The sequence below is a fragment of the Vigna radiata genome, chromosome 4, assembly GCF_000741045.1.
Source record: "Vigna radiata var. radiata cultivar VC1973A chromosome 4, Vradiata_ver6, whole genome shotgun sequence".
Taxonomy (NCBI): domain Eukaryota; kingdom Viridiplantae; phylum Streptophyta; class Magnoliopsida; order Fabales; family Fabaceae; genus Vigna; species Vigna radiata.
In genome coordinates, this window is record NC_028354.1 from 19,951,364 (window position 1) to 19,975,094 (window position 23,731).

The 23,731-nt window shown below is 29.3% G+C and overlaps 4 protein-coding genes across 5 annotated transcripts; 2 read left to right on the top strand and 2 right to left on the bottom strand.

Annotated features, from left to right (window-relative positions):
* The first annotated feature begins 3,514 nt into the window (after positions 1–3,514).
* On the top strand, positions 3,515–5,127 carry LOC106759072 (E3 ubiquitin-protein ligase MARCH6). Of its 2 annotated transcripts, XM_022779551.1 has the most exons (8): positions 3,515–3,549; positions 3,714–3,768; positions 3,853–3,924; positions 4,025–4,086; positions 4,239–4,389; positions 4,465–4,551; positions 4,635–4,724; positions 4,814–5,127. In XM_022779551.1, the coding sequence occupies exons 2-8, from the start codon at positions 3,733–3,735 to the stop codon at positions 4,907–4,909; spliced, it is 594 nt and encodes a 197-aa protein (XP_022635272.1). In that variant the 5' UTR covers positions 3,515–3,549; positions 3,714–3,732; the 3' UTR covers positions 4,910–5,127. The 2 variants fall into 2 exon arrangements, with proteins under 2 accessions (XP_022635272.1, XP_014497568.1); XM_014642082.2 differs by lacking the exon at positions 3,515–3,549 and having other exon boundaries at positions 3,556–3,768.
* Positions 5,128–6,854: 1,727 nt separating this feature from the next.
* On the bottom strand, positions 6,855–10,035 carry LOC106759471 (eukaryotic translation initiation factor 5-like). The gene is made up of 2 exons (XM_014642657.2): positions 9,882–10,035; positions 6,855–8,717 (listed from the first exon to the last, which is right to left on the bottom strand). Exon 2 carries the CDS (start codon positions 8,358–8,360, stop codon positions 7,026–7,028), a length of 1,335 nt encoding a protein of 444 aa, XP_014498143.1. The 5' UTR covers positions 8,361–8,717; positions 9,882–10,035; the 3' UTR covers positions 6,855–7,025.
* A 3,160-nt stretch (positions 10,036–13,195) lies between these two features.
* On the bottom strand, positions 13,196–15,940 carry LOC106759415 (eukaryotic translation initiation factor 5). The gene is made up of 2 exons (XM_014642572.2): positions 15,785–15,940; positions 13,196–15,222 (listed from the first exon to the last, which is right to left on the bottom strand). The coding sequence occupies exon 2, from the start codon at positions 14,837–14,839 to the stop codon at positions 13,505–13,507; it is 1,335 nt and encodes a 444-aa protein (XP_014498058.1). The 5' UTR covers positions 14,840–15,222; positions 15,785–15,940; the 3' UTR covers positions 13,196–13,504.
* Positions 15,941–20,030: 4,090 nt separating this feature from the next.
* Positions 20,031–20,690, top strand: LOC106759120. Its single transcript, XM_014642126.2, has 2 exons — positions 20,031–20,233; positions 20,324–20,690. The coding sequence occupies exons 1-2, from the start codon at positions 20,131–20,133 to the stop codon at positions 20,605–20,607; spliced, it is 387 nt and encodes a 128-aa protein (XP_014497612.1). The 5' UTR covers positions 20,031–20,130; the 3' UTR covers positions 20,608–20,690.
* The last annotated feature ends 3,041 nt before the right edge of the window (positions 20,691–23,731 follow it).

Genomic DNA, 23,731 nt, shown 5'->3' on the forward strand with positions numbered 1-23,731 from the left:
TGTGAATTATACCTTTACAACTCGTGATATTTATATTAACGTATCAATATTACTTTGTTAAACAAAAAATTTCATATTAGCAACACAAGACTAGCAAAAACTACACCATTTTTGTACTATTAATTTTAAAAATAAAGTCACTTGATCTAATTTTGTGTTCCTTACCATTTAATATAAGTTTGATATTGAATTCACCTAATATATAGTATCCTGATAGGCTCTAAAAACCATATATATATAGAGAGGGAGATATTAAATATATTAAAAAAATAATTCTAAACATGATAATTTAGCAAATTTATATTTGTGTTTAGAAAGAATTTATTTTTAAAATAAAAAATATTAGTTAATTTAATATTAAAAGGTGAATTTTAATATAAATAATTCTCACAAAATCAGTTTTATAAGATAAGGTTACATCGCATCGCTTATATATTATAATATAACTTGATTCTTATATGAACTTAAACATACGATTTCACGTTAATGAATATAAAAATGACATAACAGTTCCAAAAATTTGATTATCATAAATTTTTGAAAGAATCTAAGTATTATATCAAGAATTAAGTTTATGCTTATGTAAATCCTACTAAACCAACTTAAAAGTTGAAAATTCTTTATATTTATATATTATAAATTACTTTTATCTTTAGCCAATTTAAATCTCCTAAAATAATTGTTATTTATTTATTTGTTTTCAACATTCTAACATTTTTTATTATAACAAATCTAATTAAGATTTAGTTGTAGTTTTCTTTAATGATATGGCTTGCCTGCATACGATGTACCCCGCGTTCTTTCCGATCTATTGATAACTTCAGTTTTCTTATATTTAATTTTATCAACTTGAAAAATGGTCCTACATGTTCCCATTTCAACCACCAAAATTAATCATCCAACTAAAGTTTTTAAGATTTTCTTGTTTCTGAATATATATATATATATATATATATATATATATTTAAAAGTTTTTTTCAGTAACAGTAGTTAAAACCAATGTATCTCGACATTAGTAGTCAACATTTTTCCTTTTTTGGTTACAAAGTCAAGTTCATTTTTAAAACTTACTGATAAATTTTCTGGAATCCCTGTGGGATGATTTCTAGTGTAGGTTTTATTTAATTATTTTTACTATTTAAAAGTAAAACTATTTAAAAATAATTATACAATTTTGATAAATAGTATGCTTGCAAGTGTGTTTAAATGTACTTGTCTAAATAATTATTACTATTTTTAAGTCATTGGAAATATTAAATATAGTGTGTGTGTGTGTAAAAAGAATGAAGATACTACTTAAATTTTTCTACTTTATTTGCAAGAGTTGAATTTAAAACTATACTTGTTAATGACTTGAAGATTAGAAAATGATTTTTATAAATGATAGATCAGATAGAGCTTTATTTTAAAATTAATAGCAACTTATTTAATCCAGGAAATTAAAATTAAATTATAAGTAATAGGTATAATAGTTATTGATAACGTTAACAAATAATATGACAAAAAGGGATAAGCACATAAAACAATAAATAAAAGTACAATTTCCTATATAAATGTACGTAATAAACACAAACTTTTAATAAAATACACATCTTTAACTAATTCATGAATTATCTTTGTTAATTCCAAAAGGTGAACATAATTGATTTACGTATTCAAATATAACTTCAAATTTAAATTAGTGTGTTATTTTGTTCGATGAAACGTTTGAAAAATGGAATAAATTTTATATCATTCACTAATATGTCAGGTTGGCTACATTACAAATTTAGTTTTACTACAATTGTTGAAAGAAAATTTTCTATCTCAATTTGGTTGGACAAAAAAACATTTTGTACATCATAATAATTCACTTCACAAAATGAATTTTCATAAACATAATTCATATAAATGAATATCCATACTCATTATCCTTAATTTTGGGTGAATTTTAATCTAGTGAGTAGATTATGTATAACATTATTATGTAACATTTTACAATTCACTTTAAAATAAACTCTGTTATTTTCAATTCAAAGACAGCCACATTTCCAAATTTCAATTAACAGATATATTTAATCAAAATCATAATTCAAACATCTAATTTAAAATTTTATTAATAAAATCATAAGCTTCATTTATAAGACAAATTCTTCAAAGAACTAAATAACAGTAAGAATACATCTTGGTATCCATAAAAAAAAAAAAAAAAAAGTCTTGTTTACATCATAAATTCATAACTACACACAACTTAATTAAGATCAATATTAGCTTTTCTGGTGTATAATAGTTTTACTTTTCAAGGTATTGCAATTCAAAATTACAAAAAGAGTTAATGATATTCATATTCCTCTAAATAGCTTTTGGGTTTGGATATTAAATATAATAAATAGTTAGAATTTATTATTTTTGAAATTTTGTGAATTATGAAATATTTAATTTATCAACGAACTTTAAGTTTAACAATCGATTTGTAAAATAAAATATATATTTACATATATTTTTTAAATTGGTCTATTCTTTAATCAATACTTTTCACCATAATTGTTTATTTAAATAATTCTGAAAAATAAAACTCAACTAAACCTAGAAAAAGATAGATAACAAAAAAAAATAAAATGTAAAATATGAAAACAAACATAATTAATAGAGTTGACTTGTAATTACCTAAAAATTGTCTGCCACAAAGATCATTCAAATTTGACCACACATGCATCTGCATCACTATTATAAAGTGCTCAACAAGATCAAAGATATAAATGAATTATAAAACAAACTTAACTGTGAAATTATCACATTACTGTAAACATTGGTACCCCACTCGGTCCCTTCTTTGTAAAACAAAAGTGGTGAAAGTGGTAAACAAGTATCTTTTTTGTCACCTAAATTTAAAACATGATTACCAACTTTGTTATGTTTGGTTCCAGAATTTCTTTTATTTGTTTTATTACTTTTTGTTGTTTTGATACGTTTGTTTTTATTATTAGTAGAAAGTTTTTTTAACAACTTTTTTTTTATAATAACGTATACGTGGTAGTTTGTAATTGGTCTATTTCAAATATTTTTTTAAAATAAATTCAAACATACCAATAAAATAATGATACATTGTAAAACGGTTGTTAAAAAAGAATTGTTAAAATACCATTATTCTTGTTATTACTACATTAACTCATGTCCCACCGACGGATTACGATACGCGTGTGAGGCATCATCCTTAGAAGGGAGAAAGGCAAGGAAAAGTGAGAGAAAGGTTTTGACCAATAAAACATTTGGAAAAGCATCTATATAAAAAACTTGATCTTCCAATGCCAATGTTCATCTTTGGTAAGCAATGTCAAGATTCATATACTTGTCTGTGATGAAACATTTTGTTTGGTTTGCAGATTGCTAACAGCATACCTTCCGTGTGTATGTGGAAGTTCTTTTCTTCTCTCTTCTCTTGTTAAACGTACCAGCTTAAGCAAACACGAGAAAAAAACAATTGTCTGCTCATAATTATAAAGAATAAACTGCATGAAAAGATGGATTGAACTGATTCATAATGTGCTTGTAATTTCTAATATTGAAAGGGTTAGAAATCCATTATTTGTGATTACAACAAACAAGTTGTTAGACAAATTTATAGTATAATACAAACTTGTTTTATAGGACTGTGTTAGTTGAGACATGTTTTAGATGGATGAACATATTATGTCATCTCCTAATAGATTGGTGGAATGTCGAATATGTCACAGTGAGGATGAAGAATCAACCATGGATACACCGTGTTCTTGCTGTGGCACATTGAAGGTAAGATTACCTTGTTCATTGCCTTTAAATTAGAATGATTATTACTATCTGAGTTTTTGACAGCTTCTCTTTTGATCATTGTAGTATGCACACCAAAACTGTGTTCAAAGATGGTGCAATGAGAAAGGTGATACTACATGTGAAATTTGCCAACAGGTTTCCTCTAAGATACCATCTTTACACATTGGTGTTCTCATAATTTATTCATATTAAAATGAAAAAGTGTTTGAGTTTTTTCCCACTTCGGTAACTGCAGCAACTCAAGCCTGGCTATACTGTACCTCCACTGCCTCCTCTATTACACTATGATTCTTTTGGGTACGTGTTAAATAGTCATTGAATTCATAGTCATAATTTATATATATATATATATATATATATATATATATATATATATATATATATATATATATATATATATATATATTTCTTCTTTGTGTGATGAAATGATGATAGAAGATTGTTGTCAGAGGGAACTGGGAGATTTCAAGAAGGGAGCTTCAAAACCATCAGTTCACAGCAATGTTTAGTGCTGATAATGAATTCCTAGACCTAGACTTTGAGTATTCAGCAGCACCCTCTACAAGAAGCTTGATATTTTGCCGCATTGTTACCATTATTGTAATTTCCTATACTGTTTCCTGTAACTTGCTGTAAATTCCTAGCATAAGGTTGTTTCCATTTCTATTATTGCAGTTTATTGGTCTTCTTCTTCTACGCCATACCCTTCCAATCATATTTATACTCAGAGGAGCAAGAGCATATTCCTTCACTGTGTTTATGGTAAGAAAACAAAACACATAACACCAATTGACTATTTTGACAGCATTACTCTAAGAAAATTTGTTTTCTTCAATGCTTTGCAGTCAGTAGTGTTGACAAATATTGGAATGATGATTGTACCATTTTATATAATGGTTAAAGCTATTATTTCAATCCATCAGTTTCAATGCCAGGTTATGAAATTCTGTTTGTTCTTCATCATTTTCATCAACTTAGATGTGACTTTCGAAGTACTTAGTTTTGTTTTTGTTATTTTGTACAGTCTCCTATGCAAGGACCCCAAGAAAACGATATAGGACAGCCTCAGTTGCGTGTCATTCGTATAAATGATTCAGTGGTAAACTTCAGAGTGGAGTAATGATTATCTTTAATGTGAAAATTAAGGGCAAAAACAGAAGAAATTGAAGAGAAATTTGATGTAATTACTCCGTTGAAAGAATTGGATGTTATTGTATATACAATATATAACGCCTTCTACGTACCGGAAAAGAAAAGGTTGAGAAAGATCATAAACACGGATAAATAGAGACTTACTACAGTGTACATTGTGGCTTCAGGCAAAATAAAATGAGTTGAATTTTAATTTACATTCTTTTATTATTATTTTTCATTCACTACTCATAACTATTGATATAGGATCACTTTGTTACACGCTGTAAAATGAGTAATTCGATATGAAATAACTAAGCAATTTTTTGTAAATAAATAAAATATTATTTCAGGATAAAAAACAATTCTAACTTTAGATATCAAAATATTCATGTTATATAAATTTGATTTTGAGCCAGATTTACCACACAATTTAATGATTCTAGTGAGGGAAAGAGGAAGTTTATTGGAAAGTCAAACACTAATTATATATAAGTTCAATTACATACAAAATTAATATTATATTTAATCTAAAATTTTAAGATAATAAATTTATATACTTTTATCTTTATATAATATTTCACTTTTTTATTTTTATCTTAAGTACTCATTTAAATTCTTAATAATCTCTCCCTAAAAAACGAGTATCTTTGATATTGATGTACTCTCCCTTCAAGAGAAGTATTTCTAATAATGAGTTTTTTTTTTCGTACTATCATTTATCTTACCTAGACCCGCTTATTTTAATCTCTTATACTTTTAATACAATATTATATTTTAACAAGATATACTTATTTCTGATCAGGTTTTTATACAATGATCATATCCTTTTCTAAATCTCTTACCAGAAATTTTTGATACAATAATTATATTATACTGGTATAAACCAATTATTTTAATCATCAACTTTAATTGAAAAAAACAAATAAAAAATGAAAAACCTTATCAACTTTGCCTAAAAAATCATATTAAACAAAAATAAAAAATCACACAAAAATACATAATAATATAATATAAAAAACTCCAAATTTCAAGAAAAACCACAATTATTATTAAAATACAACCAAAAATAACACAATAAAAATTTATACAAAAAAAAAAAACTATTAAACTTTCTGACTATTAATGAAGACAGTTCATTAAAAAATCACACAATACTAATAAAACAAGAAATTAACCACATAAACATAAGATAAACCCAAAACCGTAAAATAAAATTTACAAATTTACTCCTTAATTTGTACCCAATGTAAACTTAAACTCATTACATGTTTGCTTTATAAAAAAATGATACATCGACGTGCTTTCTCTTACTCCGTTCTACGAGAGCGAATTAATGATTTTTCTACTATATATTTAAATTCATTTTCTATTATACCAATAAAATAAAAATAAAAAAGTTATGTGCAATAACCATTTAAAAACCTTGATATATTTTGCTTCTAAAATCCAAGTTAGATTATAGTAAAATCTGTAAACCCTAAATCTAAAGATAAATCAAATTGTAAAATACTTGTACGATTATTCTATTAAAATAGAAACAATTTCACGTTGGATAAAACAAGAGATTGAAATTTATGGATGTGTTGAACCCGAACCTCCTAACAGATTCTTTTATATTAAATTAAAGGCCACCCAAAAACATGAACAGTTTCAAATGTATAGAACAAAATTAAAAAATTGAATTTGGAAAATAAAAGGTATATTTCTTAAAATTTGAATGCCTGGAATATCAAGGGCGAAATTCAACCCGCCAAAGCAATTTAAAAAAAAAATTATCACGATCACCCGTTTAAGGCAAAGTCAAGGTTAAAACAGAACGTGGATCTCTGTTTTCAAATGCTTTTGCAATGTGGACGGAACAGCTCAAGGTAATAAAAAAAAAAAAAAAAAAAAAAAAAAAAAAAAATAAAAAAAAAAAAAAAAAACCAAACAACACTAAAAAAGAGTCTCATCATCGTAATTTAACAAAGAGTTCCGAAACAAAAGCAAACATCATATTGTCTAGTTTTAAAACAACGAACAATAACCTAAAGGGCAAACCAGACCCTTTATTCAAAATAAAAGACGAAAAGCAACAGAAGTAACAAACTCCACACACATTCTTATTCTTCATCCGTTTCTGATTCTGCATTCTGAAGCCATTCAATGAACGGCTGAACATTCTTCCATATCTGAGAGTTCTTATTATCGCCCGTCAGTCCCTTTTGATACCACTGTACTATGTGCTCTTCCTCCAACACATCAGCGTCGTAGAGTGCCTTCAGAACCAGGGCAACTTCCTTCAACGCATTGGAAGTAGACTTACATGAAAATTCCTCAATTGCACACAACAGTAACAACTGCAAACCTTCTTCCTCGGCAACTGCAGCAGCAAGGTAGTTCTTCTTCTTAGTTGCTTCTTTTGCAAACCCTTTCTCGATGCCCTCAAACAGGGCTTCATACAGAGCACTCATCTTCTCCTGAGCAGATGCTGGAAGCGCTGCTAGATGGGACACCAACTCTTTTGCCTTGACACCTTTACTCAAATTTGCTTTCACTTCTGCAACCAGTGTCCTATAGGTCAAAAAGTTACCATTCTCAGAATTACCATTTACCTTAGTTCTGGCTTTCTCCTCCTTCTCTGGTTCATCTGTGGAGAGCATGACCATATCAGCTGTCACAGCACTCAGCTGTTCCTGGATTCGTTGACGAGCAGCCTCCAGTGATGTATCGGTTTGCCACTCTATGTCGTCATCCACATCTTCCTTGTCATGAGCCTCAATATTCTCATCAATTTGACTGCGGGGAGGCGATGGCCGGTCTTCATCGGAGCCATTTGCCTTTTTCCTTGAAGAGGTAGATTTCGGAGCACCATCCTTAGAAGAGGAAGTTCCTTTCTTCTTAGTAACCTCTTTCTTCAGTTTTTTCTGTTCCTCATCAGCCATTTCACCTTCCTTCAGTCTCTCTTTCTCAGCTCTCCTCATAGCCTTCTTGTCTTTGGATCCTTTCTTAACTTCTGGAGGGTTTTTAATGATGAAAGTAGTTAGCTTGTCTCTCATATCAACGTCAGACACAAACCCACAAGCAGCACATTTCAGCTGGATCATTTGGTTCTTAGTAATTAAGATATCAGTTTCAGGATTTCCACAACCATAACACTGAACATATTTCTTGATGAAGATTTCAAGAAGGCCAGCAAGTTTTGCAGTATCATGTGCGCCATTAACATGGGATGTTCCAGTTTTCTCATCAAACTTTGATTGGGCTCCAAGCTCACATCCGAAATACTTTGTTGTGTAGGAAGCTGGCCTTGCCAAGGCTTTCGCAATATCAACCATATTGACAACATTTGTTTTGATGCCATTACCTCTGCCCTCAATTTTGGTGATCATTCTTGGCATCTTGTACCTGTAGAAGGCATCGTCACTGTTACTAGCACCAATGTTTTGTAAGGCCATGATGACACAAATCCTGAAAGTCTCAAAGAAACACGCTAGACACCACAGGTGGCTGATACTGAAATTCAAAGTTAGCGCAGAAGCAATAATGATGTTGATCAGTAGATTATTATCACAAAGATCCTCCTTGAGAAATCGTGGGACAGCAACTACAAAGCTCAGAGTGTTCCTGGTAAGGTGCACGATGCATCCAGCCGAGCCTCCTCGGCACCAGCCTGTTCTTTTTTCTAGAAGACGAAAAACACTCTCCAAGCAACTCAATTGCTCCCAAATGGATAATAGCCCGTTCAAACATGAAAGAAACTTCAACGTGACACCTTCACCTTGAAATCTGTTGCAGCAGAACTTGCAGGATTCCTACGTCAAAACCAGAAGTTACATTATTTCAATTACAATTCTAAAACACTTGCTTCAAGCACTATGTAAAGGGGACTATGTTACAGAGGTAAAAGGTACATAACTTGGACAATATATTGCAAAATCAAATAACCACATAGCCACAAGGAAGAGGTATTACTTACAATTGGAAGATGATAAAGAAAAATAAAAGCCACCACACGTATAAAAAATAGTAGTAATCATGCTGCAGATTTCACATTACTGAAGTCAATCTCCTAAAAGCACCTTACAGAATGACTTATCTAATGGACAAGAACTCCATCTAATACCAAGTAGATCGGTGAAACAACAACCACAATCAAGCCCAATCCAATACAGAAGAATATGAAATATCAAATAATGGAATCTGTTTGGCTCAATTCGAAAACCAACGCAGACAAATCCAAATTAAAACAAATTTCAGCCACCGCCAGCAGGCTTTGGCATGTAGGTTTCATCAACATATTTTACAGAAATAATCACTATTGTTATATCAACACCTTCCTTAAACAATGGTATAATTATTCCAGAACAGGATAATACATGATATTACAAAAATGAAGCTGAAAAGCCTAATATCAAAATCAAAATCATAATACAAATTAATTTTAATCCTAATAATCAATCATCACAATGCAAATAATTTTCCAATCAATATTAAAAAAAAAAACAGTTAATCCAAACAGACAGTAAAAACCCTAACTATGAATCAACACTATATAAAACAATTACAATCTCAACAATCAATCATCAATAACAACAAATAATTTTGACGATAACACAACAAACGTGGAAAGATTTACCGCCAAATGCTGGCGTATGACAGAACACAGTTACACACGGCGCCAAATTACCGTCAACAAAATCATCAGATCTTAATCTAATCAGAATCTTACCGCAAAAAAAAAAAAAAACGGCAGCACCATCAAGAACAACAACAAATCGTCAACAAATAAATACATTAAATCGATAACAGAAATAGCTAAAACAAGAGTTATTTCGGATCTAAGTTTTTCCAGGTGAAACTCGGAATGAGAATAAACGATTACATAAAAAATAATAATAATCATGTAAAAGGAACGGCGGATAAGTTAAAAGAGAAAAATAAAGAATCGAAAATACGACGAATGGAGATGACGATACCTGCAGAAGTTGTTGAAGGGAACGCAAGGCTTGAAGAATCGGAGCGAAGAGAAAGAGAAGAAAGTGATTAGAAGGTGCGGCTCTTTCTTCAGAGTTTGTGAAGGAGACGAGGCTGGGCAAAACCAATACCCTTACGTCTATATATATATATCAACCAATGAAAGCCCTCATTATGTGTAAACTCCAAACTACTCTTCTATTTTATTTAATTAATATTTTAATGAGGTCTAGAGCATTCTTTTCTTTCTTCGCTATTTTTCTTTCTTTCCTTTTATTTATTTTTTATATATTTTCAGCTTTGAGTCTGTGAATTATGATATATTTTTTCTAATTTTAATGTCCATGTATTATGAATGAAAAATATTCACGAGCAATTAATAATAAATCACCATATAAAACTGATTATAATTCATTTCAAGAAATATTTTTTTGGAAGAATGGTGAAAGTAGACGAATTAGAATCTGTGAGAATTTATAAAAAAATAAAATAAAATGATCATACGCATAAGAAAAATAACAATCAAATATTAAATGTAGAATAATAAAATAGATTTCTTTTTAGAAGAAAAATATGTGTTATATGGCTTAAAAGGCCTACTTTGTAGGTGTGCGGACCAGACTCTTAAAACCCACAAGGTAAAACAATGGCACTCGTATAGAACCACATTTATTATATGGGTTAACTCTTTTTAAGCTTAACATTGCCTTAATAAGATACAATTAAATATTAAATATTTTTAATTAAAATCGTATTGATTTTTTCTCAATAATCGGTTACTTTTTTTTGTAAATTTTTAGCTGTTTATATATCATGTCAATTCGTTGTTTATAGATAATGAGATTCAATTAACACAACAATACATATCTACTTAGTTTTTTTCTTACGGATATTTAGAATTTCATCTCAGTTTAAATCATATTATATATTGATTAGACATCATAAATTGTTGAAAAGAAAACAAAAGAAATATTACATATATTATTTTAACTAAATAAATATATACTTATCAAAATTAATTTTACAAAAATCTATCATAATTACAATATTTTTTATGATAACTTTTCTATTACTATAGTTACAATATATTTAAATTATCTTACTTATCATAATCACTTTTCAAATTCTTTAATCTCAACTAATTTACAAACATTATATTAAATATATTTTTTAAATTTATTTTCACATGAGTTTATAAAAAGTTATAAATTTTTTATATACAAATTTGTAAAATTAGAAAAAAATGTTGTTAAAAACTCATTCCTCGCAAAAGAAAATTCCAACAAGAAAAAACCTTCGAAATTATAAAAAGGAATTATGAGAATTGAGTCTTTAACAAAAAGAAAGTGTACTTGAGTAGTAGTAAAAGGTATAATTTGGATAAAAAAAATTCTCATGTTCTACTCATGTCTATAAAATTTAAAAGTGGTCTATTACAGAAAAAAAAAAGTTTATTATAGCAACCGACAAAAATGGATGAATGATATAGTATTAAAATAATTTATTATGGAGTGTTATTTTATAGACTTTTTTGGATATACAGAGAATATATTAATTGTTGATATCTTATTAAATGATAATTGAAATATATATATATATATATATATATATATATATATATAAATCTTTTAAATAATTGCATTATCTCCCAATATTTCATGTAACATTATAATAGTGGATTTGTTATTATTTTTTTTATTGGACTGAATTAAGTTAGGTATGTACATTAAATATAAGCTAAAATTAATGTTTAGATCAAAAATAAAAATTTAGAAAAGAAAATCTATAAATTAGTTTATGTATAAATAAAATTTAAATATTTTTATTATAAAATGTCTATAGGAAAAAAGTTGGTTTTGTTAACTTTATCGAGAATAGAAAGAAGAAATTAGAAGAAAATGTGTTGAGTATATTTTGAATTAAAAGTCAACAAACTCCCTTTTATAGGGGTTGAAAAATAGGACAATGACATATAATATATAGTAAAAAAAACCCTTTAATTTAGGTAAAAAATAAAAAATAAAACATTATAAAGTAGAGTTGAGATTTTTAGTTTTGGTTTAATAATATCCAGTAGTTTGTTTAAAGAATCTAGACCATATGACAAAACAACACATGAAATAATAATCTTAGACTACAAATTTAGTGTATAGCTTGCTTAGTCCAAAATGCTGCAAGTAATTGTAACTGTGTCTGTTACAAACATCATATAATGCAAAAACTTAAAGAAAAAAAATACACAACTCAAAATATTAAAATATAATTTATTCATTTGTAATATTTTTATATATCGTTATATGCTCTAATACTTTTTTTTTCTTTTTATTTCGTAACCCTTTGTCGAAAATGTTTTAAAGCATTGAAGAAATTCCTGAACATTTTCCTATAGTTGTATTTAATTTCTTCATTTATTTCAATTTAAACTCATATTGTATACATTTAATTGTATAAAGTTAAAAATAAATAATATCAATATAAATAATTATAAAACATTACTTACTGAGTTAAAAAAACTCATAATATATCATTTAAAAAAAAATATTTTAAAATTTTTTGAACAGAACCAAATTAGATATAAGCTAAAAAAATTATTCACGTTCACCACAAATATTTATCAACCACGACATTAATTCTGAGAGAGGAAATAGAAATTATAAATTTACACGATATATAATATGAAAAAAGAAAATATAATATATATGAAATGAAAAGTATGTATATCATGTTTATAAAATAATAGATTGCTTAAGTTCAACTATTTTAATTTAGTATTGAAATGATGTTTACGTGAGAAGTGCTAGATTTGAGCCCATACACATACCAACCAAGCACATCCCCGCATCCTGGTATACGGAAATAGAGGAATGAGTATGTGAATCAGAAACACACGCAATTGGCTCAAAATATACCTTACCCAATTCATATCCATAATCATGAAAGCTGCATCCTCTTTCAAAACCTCACCCACCAAGCCAACGAAACTAAATGGGGTAAATATAAAAAATATCATAAAATTACATGCAGGTTTCCTAGAATATGCTTACTTGAATAATAATCACAATAACAGAAGCCATAGTCGGAAGCATCTCAATAAAAACCTCCCCCAACGATCCCACAAATCTAAATTGGGTAAACAACCAAATATTTTAAGATGACATACAGTTTGACTCATATACTCAATCGATTATCATAAGAGCAAGAGTTGTTGAAGCCTCCCCAAATCAAAACCTTTCCCAAACAATCCATGGAAAACTAAAAGGGGTAAAGAAAAAGGACATTTCATAGTAATTCCCTACAAAGCTAGAGGATGTTCATATCAGGTATCAACCACATTTGAACAAGCAGGATTAGACACATCGGAACACCATCTTCTTATCAAGACACATTTTATTATAAGCATAAAACATTAACATAAAAAGCCAAAATACTCAAGAACCAAACACTGACGCATACATACTAATAGACCAGACAGGCATGCACCCTTTGCAACAAGTTTAAAAGATCATAGTTCAACACATGGGGCCAACGAGACCCTTTATTGGAAATAAAGGACATGAAACAAGCAAGCAAACATAAGTAAAGGAAAATCCAAGAGTGTTTCTTCCTCCATGATAATGATCACATATTATTCTTCATCCGATTCTGATTCTGCATTCTGAAGCCAGTCAATGAAAGGTTGAGCATTCTTCCAAATCTTGGAGTTCTTGTTATCGCCTTTCAGTCCCTTTTGATACCACATAACCACGTGCTCTTCCTCCAACACATCAGCATCGTACAGTGTCTTCAGAACCAGGGCAACCTCCTTCAAAGCATTGGAATTAGACTTGCAACAGAATTCCTCAATGGCATTAAGCAACAAAATCTGGGATCCCTCCTCTGTAACAGCAGCAGTAAAATAGTTCTTCTTCTTAAGAGTAACTTTACCAAAACCTTTCTCTGTTCCCTCAAATAGAGCTTCAACCAGAGCAGTCATCTTTTCTTGAGCAGGTGCAGGAAGTTCTGCAAGACGAGAAAGCAATTCAGTTGCTCCAAAGCCTTTCTTCAAATTTGCTTTCACTTCAGCAACCACAGTCCCGTAGTTCATTGAGTTACCATTCTGAGAACCACCATTTTCATTACTTGCTGCTTTTTTCTTCTTCCCTGGTTCATCTGTAGAAAGCATAACCATATCGGCTGTCACAGCACTTAACTGTTCTTGGATACGTTGACGAGCAGCATCAAGTGACGTATCTGTCAGCCATTGCACGCCATCATCATCATCATCATCATCTTCGTCATGAGCCTCCTCTTTCTCTTCAATTTGTCTGTGAGTAGGCGATGTGCGGTCTTCATCAGAGCCACTTCCTTTCTTCTTTGAAATTGTGGATTTTGCGGTGCCATCCTTTGTAGACGAAGAACCTTTCTTCTTAACCTCTTTCTTCCCTTTCTTTTGTTCCTCATCAGCTGCTTCACCTTCCTTGAGTCTCTCCTTCTCAGCTCTCCGCATGGCCTTCTTGTCTTTGGAACCTTTCTTTACTTCTGGAGGATTCTTAACGATGAAGGTAGTCAGCTTGTCCCTCATATCAACATCGGACACAAAACCACAAGCAGCACATTTTAGCTGGATCATCTGGTTCTTAGTAATTATGATATCGGTTTCAGGATTTCCACAACCATAACACTGGACATACTTCTTGATGAAATTTTCAAGAAGGCCAGCAAGCTTTGCAGTATCATGAGCTCCATTGACGTGGGAAGTCCCAGTCTTCTCATCAAACTTAGACTGGGCCCCAAGCTCACAACCAAAATACTTAGTCGTGTAAGAAGCCGGCCTTGCCAATGCCTTTGCAATATCAACCATATTGACGACATTAGTTTTGATGCCATTACCTCTGCCCTCAATTTTGGTAATCATCTTAGGCATCTTGTACCTATAGAAGGCATCATCGCTGTTTGCAGCACCAATGTTCTGTAAAGCCATGTTGACTTACAAAGTCTCAAAGATATTCAGTGGCAGCAAACCCAAGAATTCAAGTTACACGCAGCAGCAATTTCGGTCTCTAAAGTAGCTTGTAGCCTGGAAGAATCTCCTTCAGGGATAATGGAAGGTGGCCAACCGCTACCACAAAACTGAGTGAATTTCTGGTATGTCTCGCGATGCATACAGATAACTCTCTGCGGTGATGAGGGTCTATAATTTTTTCTAGAAGAAGAAAAATACTCTCCAAGCAGCTCAGTTGCTCCCAAAAGGATAGTAGCCTGTTCAAACATGAAAGAAACTTTAACGTGACGCCTTCACCTTGGAATCTGCCACCGCAGAACTTGCACGTATACCAAGCCAACAAAATGAAGCTTCAACAACACCTACAATTCAAATCCAGAAAAAAAAAAAAACTGTCAAAATTACAACATCGAAACTAAAGGCAAGTCCTGAACATAAATAACAATAAATTGAAACCAATGACAAATACCTAGCCAAGACCCATCACGAACAACCAAATCATACATAAGGCCAATGAAAAACCAAAAACATAAATTATTGTTCCCAAAGTTTTCATACATCTATCTAAAGGTGAGCATCCTAACCCTAAAACGCAAAATAATTTAAACAGAACAGAGAGCGTTATCGTAATATCATAAAAAAAAAAAAAAAAAACATAACAGAATCATCGAAAACCTAGAAAACACAGACCGAACTGCCGCTACAATAACATTTGAGAAGGAAAAAGAGTCATCCCATATGCGGTGCTCCAGAAGGAAACCCCCACAAAGAATACGCGTGGTGCCATGATCGATGAGTGTCGATTATCACTAACATTACTATCTTCATTAATATTATAATCACGATGATGAAACAATAAACATAGGCAGATGCAAGTGAATCACAAAAAACAATCAGAAGAATAAAGATCGAGAAAAGATGAACCTTAGATCGGAGGCAAGAGCGTGTTGCGAGAGCAGCGAGAATAAGATAGGGATTAGGGATAGAGCTTGAGGCGGCGCTGTGCCTTCTGTGTTCTGTTCTCTCTAATATTTATAACATAAAAATAAAAATACAGTGCTGTTTGGCTGTTGGGCTATGATCCGGTTTATATTTTGTGGTACCCAAGTTACCACATCAATAATCTTCACTATGATTCAATCCTGGCCCTTCATCATGTTAACTTCTTCAACGATTTTCGCGCACCTCCATTTCTAGCCATTCATCATAACTCATCGCACCCATCCAAACAGATCAATATCTGTTTACTATGTGGGTTAAAAGAAAAATATATTAAAGGAAAACAGGACAATATATATTGAAAATTAAACTTAACCTAACTGAATACGCGTCATCCTTTTCTCTTTCGTATAATTTCATTTATTAAATTATTTATATATATAATATATACAATAATGGATTTAAAATTAATGAGAATTAACAAACCTAAAAATAAATAGTATTATAATTTGGATACAAAAATATTCATTGGTAAAAAATAGAGAAATACGGTGAAAAATATTATTAGTTTGTTTACTTCTCTCACTGATTCACATTACCGTAACTACTTATATCTTTCTTTTAAGACATAAGAATGAGTTTTGATTTTATTGTTTTACAAAAGTATTTTATATTTATCTAAAATTAAAAATTTCGACTTTTATACCAATATTACATAACTGTAGTTAATTACGTGTTCAACAAAAGTTAAGTGATTATACTAATTGATAAGTAATAATATTTATTACATACCATTTTAGCGTCTAAGAAATTCTTAAAGTTTATTAAATACCTTTTGCATATCTATTTTAAAATAAATATTGTAAACCAAAATTAGAGCATGAATTTTTACAGAAATAAAAGAAAAAAAATACTTTATAGGATTAAAGCTAAAATCCAAGCATTTGATGAGAACTATAAATTACAATTTCAAAATGCATAAAGGTGAAAAATGAGAAGAAGTTATAATTATTTATTATAATTATTTATTGATATTGTTATAATAATAACTCAAAGCAAAGTTTGATCTGGGTTTAGATAAGCGTTTAAATTCAAATTTGATTGGGGATCTATATTCAAAAAAATTATAACGGGTTTTGTACTTGTTCCGCCTATAATTTTCGAATACCTCGAATTCTTCCAGCAACTCCATACTTTATGACTATGAAAATTACTGTTTTGTCTTTTTTAACTAGGTAATCTCGACGTTATTTTTTTTTTAAAGAAAAATAGATTATACAATTTATAAGTTTAAAGTAACTTTCATATCATAGATTAAAAAATAGATTATATAATTTGGAAGTTATTTGATCTAACTTTTGGTTATCGTTATAGATCTAACTTTTGATGAATAATGCACAAAATATATTTTTTTAAATTTTTATTGAAAGTTTTAGTTTCTTTATAGATCTAACAATTAATGGCTGTTACTTTTTATAAGCATTAAAAAAATCCTATCCTTTCGGATTTTATTTTCCAAAACGCATTAAATTACTTTCGGAAATTTTTTGAAAGAGAAACACTCACCCCACATTTTTGGAAAGCTTTAATGGAGTACAGAAAGAAATTTGACAGGGTGCAGGAAGTAACAACAACAATTCATATTGAATCAATTGGGCCTGACATAGTCATTGAATAAGGCTTATCCTACTGATTAGGGTGTTACTCCCTGCACCTCCCCAATTGCTTCCTCCACCTCTCTTTTTCTTTTTTACCCTTCATTATATTTTCTTATTCCTGTTTTATCCCGTAAAAATTTATTTTTAAAGTTAAAATTTTATAAATAAAAACCTTCTTCTTCTACAGATATCAACGTCCGCTTAAGATAAAAACAAATGTGAACTTCCGTTTAAGTTGAAAACGAATTTCAACGTTTGTTACTTAGGATCTCAATGGTGCCTCCGAACATGAAAATGGAATTAGGCACACACTTGAGCGTCACCCAATTGCCCTTGTAGAAAAGTTGCAGATCCAGCACCATGTTGTGAAGGAGGAAGTTTAGTTAACCTATGTCTTGAGTAAAGAACCAGACACTATATCGGTCCACCCACCGCAAAAATATAAAAAGAACACCGAACCCAAAGAATATTTTGAGTAAAGACCTTTGCTTTAGGTCAAAATCAAGAATTCCCCCAAACTCAATTCACCAAAAAATCAAATACTCCTCGTCGGAAAAACAAAACCTTTCAAACTGCTATGCTACCGGAAAGAAAAACTTGGAAGATCGGACCGAGAGTTTTCTCCGCCGAGAGAAAAAAAAAATTGAGTGAGTGAGAATTGGGATTCAGGATTTCAGAATGTAATTATTATTAGGTCCACTTTGACTTCAATGACTTTTATTTTTTGGCGAGGAGTGTCTTTTGCACTGTTGATTGAAAAGCTTGAGAAGGTGGGGTGGGGGAGGTGGACTGTAAGCAAGGAGAGAGAGTAAAGTAGGGTTGAGAGTTAAAAGTTAAAAAGGGTAAAAAAGGAAAAGAAAAGAGTTATTTTTGTAATAAGAAAAAATGAAAAAAAAAATTGGAAAGGTAGAAGAAGAAAATGGGGAGGTGGAGAGAGTACCCCTTTACTGATTATCGTGTGCTGACAGTTAGAAACAGAAGCACAAAAGAAAATAAGGAATAAACAATAAAGTAACTGACTATAAAGTTATTTCAAGATTGTCTAAATTTAAATCATTAATTTTATAATTTTTTATAAGAATTTTTTTGAAGACTACCTGTTTTAATTAATTAACGTTTACTTTAATAGTGTACAGCAATTAAATACTTATTTAATAAATTATCATCGTACTGATGATGAGGTATTGAAACTGATATAAATTTGCCTCACGTATGCCACAGTTTACTTGTGATGGTTAATTATACGAGAGTATCATACCATAGTTGAATAAATGCAATATTATAATTTACATATTGATTAATTTGAACATAACTATGTATAAATTCAATATATCGCAATCCAAAAAACAATATAAAAACAAATATATCTTTTCTTAAGAATAAAAGAGAAAAGTGGAAAGGATGGAAAATATAATGTCAATGACTCTTGTTGCTAATAGATAAAGACAAAAACGACAAACGCTGACTTTATATATATATATATATATATATATATATATATATATATATATATATATATATATATATATATATATAAAAGAAAACAAACTTGTGTTTTCTAGAAGGAAAAAATGTTGAGAATAGGTTAGATTCATATTTTTTCTTATAGACAACGTGGTACAAATTGGACTTGGTAAAAACCAATGACTATTCAAATATGAGAGACAAATCGACAAAAAAGAAAACATAAGCAAATTGTATTTAAAGTATTTTTTGCAAGAAATACAGTTTTACAAAAATGCATTGTAAACTCATGCAATTTCTCAACACTATTGCCATACTTAATATTGAACGTGTCAAGTACTCTTTTAATTTCATCTTCACTAAAAGAGGAACAATATATGGTAACAAAATCATAATAAGCAATTACTCCAAATATATAAATTTAAATAGTTTGTATGCTTTGAACATAGGATATAAAATTGGTTATGATTTAATGAAAGAATAAAAATTGTTTTAATCTCTAACATCATACATACAATATATTGTTCGTTTTGGAGCGTAAAATTCTATTATGATTTTCTTAAAAGACCTTTGGTAGACTAAAAGGTATATTTAAATCTTTTTAGATCTTGACTCTTAAACGATATGAGACTATTGGACGTAGTAGAATATAAATTCTTCCATCAAAGTCTAATAAAAATGATTAGTCATCTCAAACGATAGCTTAAAGTATCGATAGTTCTTATCCTACCGTGAACGACAATATTCTTATTTCAAGTTTATCAAATGATATAACTGGAATCAATCTATATATATAATTTTGTTAAAAATGGTATTGGAGTGATAGGAAATAAATATTGGGCATGCATGAGGTATGGTGATGAGATAATGTGGAGTTTAAAGAAGAAAACAAAAATGATTAGTTAATTAAGCCGGACAGTTGAAGTAATCCATGAATAGATAACACCAAAGTGAGGGAGATAAGCATTTATTAATTAGAAGCATGGACTTTTCCCACAGCCTTTCCTCTTCACGTACGCGTTACGAATTACAATATGCATCTTCATATTATTGACCCCTAAAACACCCTTTTCTAGTGTCGTATAAGAGAACACAAAGGGTACCTCCAACCCTAACAAACCCTTAAAATATTCCGCGATTTAAGCCACTCCTATACTTTTATACAGACACCCTTTTGCTACATTTTGGTCAGTGCAAAAAAAAACTAGCATGGCTGCTTCTCTTTCTTCTTTCTTTTTCGTTCAACCAAGAAGGCCGTATCCAAAGAGGAGCAATACACGTCTGATCAAAGTTCAGAACTATCAAGATGAAGGTAATAAATAAATAAATAATCTCACGATACTCTCTTTCAAGTTTTGCATTATTGTTCTGGTTGTAATGATTTGGAATGATGAATGAACAGAGAGATGGACGAGCGTAGATGGTGATTTGAATGTTCTGAAGAAGAGGATAGAGATGGTGAGGGTGAAGGAGAGATTGGAAAGGTGTTGCAGATCTCAACATGGTTGGAATTATGTCTCGCTTTATAACGACAAAGTCAGAGGAAACAAAGAGTTCAACGTAATTGAGTTTGGTGGTTTGGTTTGTGGCAGTCTTGGTCTCACCTTCTTTGCTGGAACATTCTTCATTTGCCTTCTTTCCCTAATTGTTCATCTTCAACTATTCTTTTTTCCCCACCATCTGTAAATGTACACAGCTCAACAACGTTTGATTTTCGTCTTTTGTCCGTCGTTTGTGTTGTGTGATGGAAATTGTGAGGGGATTACAGTTACTAACTTATTTAATGAATTTGAAATTTTGTTGAAATATATATGCAGGGAAGCATGCAGCCTCCAGGCTCTTATTTATTCTTAGAAGAAAGGAAAATGATATTTTAACACAATTTTTTACACTATTTTGACACTGTACCCGTGTCAAAATGTGATTGAATGATTTCAAATTAAAAAAATAAACTTTAATTTTTCTCTTCCAAATATACTCCTACCTCAATTTTTATAATTTGAAATCGTCTAATCACATCTTGACACGTCAAAAAATAATGTTAAAATATCATTTTCCTAACATATAGTAAAAGACAACTTCATGTTTAAGATTAAAAGTCATAACACTAATCTGGTCACATCAAGATTTACTATAAGAAGAATTGATAGTAACCATAACTGAAATTCAATGGTAATTTTTATCTATTAAAAAATATGTTGATAAATATCTATAAGAAATAGTCAATAATTATTAAAGATTTTTTTACTAATAATTATATTGATATATAATATCGCAATTTGTTTTTTTTTCTTCTTTTTTTATCCTTTTCTTCTTCCTTTCTTACTTCCATTGCAGTTGGAATCTCCTCCTCTTTTACCTTATGTTTTCCTTCACTTTTTTTTTTCTTCTTTGCTCTTACCTTACCTCTACCTCGTCTCCTTTTATTCTCTTTTTTTCCCTCATATATATTTAATTGATTTATAAATATATTTCATTGAATTTGACGGAAATTTGGTGACTAATTTATCGGATAATTTACTCAAAATTTGTTTATTGGTGATCAGTATTCTATTTTACCTTTTATCGATAAATTTATCAATATATTTTGTTACAAAATGGTCAAAGCTCAAAATGAAAAACATAATATTATTTTACTGGCAAAATTTACCAACAATTTTGTTTTAATCAATAATAACAATTTTAAATTATTTATAGATTTTACTAACGAAATTTATAAAAACTATGAATTTTTCTGATGATAATTGAAATTCTAAATTTCTAATAAGTTTTGTTGATAAATTTATTTCAATCGATAAAGTTTGTTTGTAAAGAATTTATTTTAGTCGATAATTAATATTTTAGTGGTGATTTTTTTATTTTAGGATTATACCATTAATATAAGATAGGGAGTGATATATTCTCTAAAATCATATAATAAATGAGTTGAAGGTTTAATATTGTGTTATTTCTGGACAAATAATTCTGTATTGTATACCGATAATTTATCCCTAATTTCTTGAGTTAAAAGCTTAAAAATGTGAAGGATGAAACCTAATTGAAAATAATTTGTAAGTAAAAGTAAACTAGTAATAATATAAATAGGTTACAATTTTCATGTCGAGTTACTATTTATTATGATTTTATTATCATATTTAATATGTAATAAAGTGTCATTTTGAAAGTATCCATTTAAAATATGATAAACATCCCTAATAAACTAAAAATAAGGTTAAATTACACTAAACAGTACTCATTTTATTAGTTAATTTTATAAAAATGAATTAAACTAGAACTTACATCTTTATATGATATTAAACGTCAATGAAGTTTGATCGATTTATTATGTTAGTCTTATGTTGTTATATATAATTATCCACAAATATTTGGTTTCACAAATAAAATATAAATATCTCGTAATAGTGTACGTAAAAAATTATGCCGAAAGATATAAGAGATCATGTTGAAAATCTAAAGTGAAATTACAATTTATAAGTGAAGATAACTTTTACCTTATAAATCAATTTTATAAAAAAAACAAATTATATTTAAATTCACTTTTTAACAAAAATAATACTAATTTAGAGATCGAACACTTAATAGCTCTAAAAGGATTATATGAATGAACACATATAATAGATCTTTTAAGAGGTTATTTAATCTAAATTTGCTTGCTTAAAAAAGTAAAAAAAAAAAAATAAATAATTGCATTCAAGATAACCCGAAAGATCATCAAACTCAATAAGTTTTCAGAGAAAGGTTAGTAAATATACCTTTTAAAACATAGATTTTTATTTATTTTTTAGGTTAAATATATGTTTTAGTCCTCATATTTGTTTCCCATTCTCAATTAGGTCCTCGTGTTTTTTTTTGTCCCAATTGCATGCCCTCTCCGTTAACTGGAACTAACGTCGTAGGCCAATTGAGAGGGCTTAATTGTCTCAAATTTACAAATATTAGGATGCAATTGGGACAAAAAAAAATGGAGAGGACTTAATTGTCTCAAATTACAAATATTAGGATGCAATTGGGACAAAAAAAAACGGAGAGGGCTTAATTGTCTCAAATTACAAATATTAGGATGCAATTGGGACAAAAAAAACATGAGGACCTAATTGAATTGAGAATAAAAAACAAATATGAAGACTAAAACATATATTTAACCTTATTTTTTATTGACCGACCTTTTAAATTAAAAATTTCTAAGTTACAATGTTTATCTAATAAATTTTGTTTGTAGTTTTGCATTTCTTAATAATATTTTCCAATAAAGTATATACATGTGCTACTTAGAAAATAAAGTGTCTTTAACACACTTGAAAAAAGAATGGAGTTTTTTCTCATCTCCTTATTAAGCTTATGCTTTAAACTATAACAATGGCCGGTGCTTTGCACAACTTTCAAAAACCAATTCAAATTGAAGGACAATGAAAAAAGTCAGAATGCAAAAACAAATAAAGAGAGTATAATACAAAACTTTGATGCAGACTACCAAACCAATATATATATATATATATATATATATATATATATATAAGATTATTAAATCTAAAAAGTCATGGCAAAATGATTTTTAAACTTCTAACAACCAAATAAACGCATGGAAATATATAATTAATTTCACTTAATTTTGAAACAACAACAACATACTAAATTTACCTTCATAAGACAATGATATGTAAATAATTTAAACAACATTAACATTATAAATAGAAAAAAATGTTGTTAAGGCTTCTATATTGTCATTATTTTAGATTCCCATGAAAATAAGGGTCGTTTCCAAGAATACTATCTCCCTCAAAACATGATTAATTTATATTTTTAGAAGTTT

What these genes read in the sequence shown, in the direction of transcription:
- LOC106759415 (XM_014642572.2), bottom strand. Translation starts at nt 14,839, where the DNA reads ATGGCTTTACAGAACATTGGTGCTGCAAACAGCGATGATGCCTTCTAT.
- LOC106759471 (XM_014642657.2), bottom strand. Translation starts at nt 8,360, where the DNA reads ATGGCCTTACAAAACATTGGTGCTAGTAACAGTGACGATGCCTTCTAC.
- LOC106759072 (XM_014642082.2), top strand. Translation starts at nt 3,655, where the DNA reads ATGGATGAACATATTATGTCATCTCCTAATAGATTGGTGGAATGTCGA. An exon ending in CTTGCTGTGGCACATTGAAG is followed by an intron (nt 3,769 to 3,852) that starts GTAAGATTACCT and finishes TGATCATTGTAG; the next exon opens with TATGCACACCAAAACTGTGT. An exon ending in TCCATCAGTTTCAATGCCAG is followed by an intron (nt 4,725 to 4,813) that starts GTTATGAAATTC and finishes TATTTTGTACAG; the next exon opens with TCTCCTATGCAAGGACCCCA.
- LOC106759120 (XM_014642126.2), top strand. Translation starts at nt 20,131, where the DNA reads ATGGCTGCTTCTCTTTCTTCTTTCTTTTTCGTTCAACCAAGAAGGCCG. An exon ending in TCAGAACTATCAAGATGAAG is followed by an intron (nt 20,234 to 20,323) that starts GTAATAAATAAA and finishes ATGAATGAACAG; the next exon opens with AGAGATGGACGAGCGTAGAT.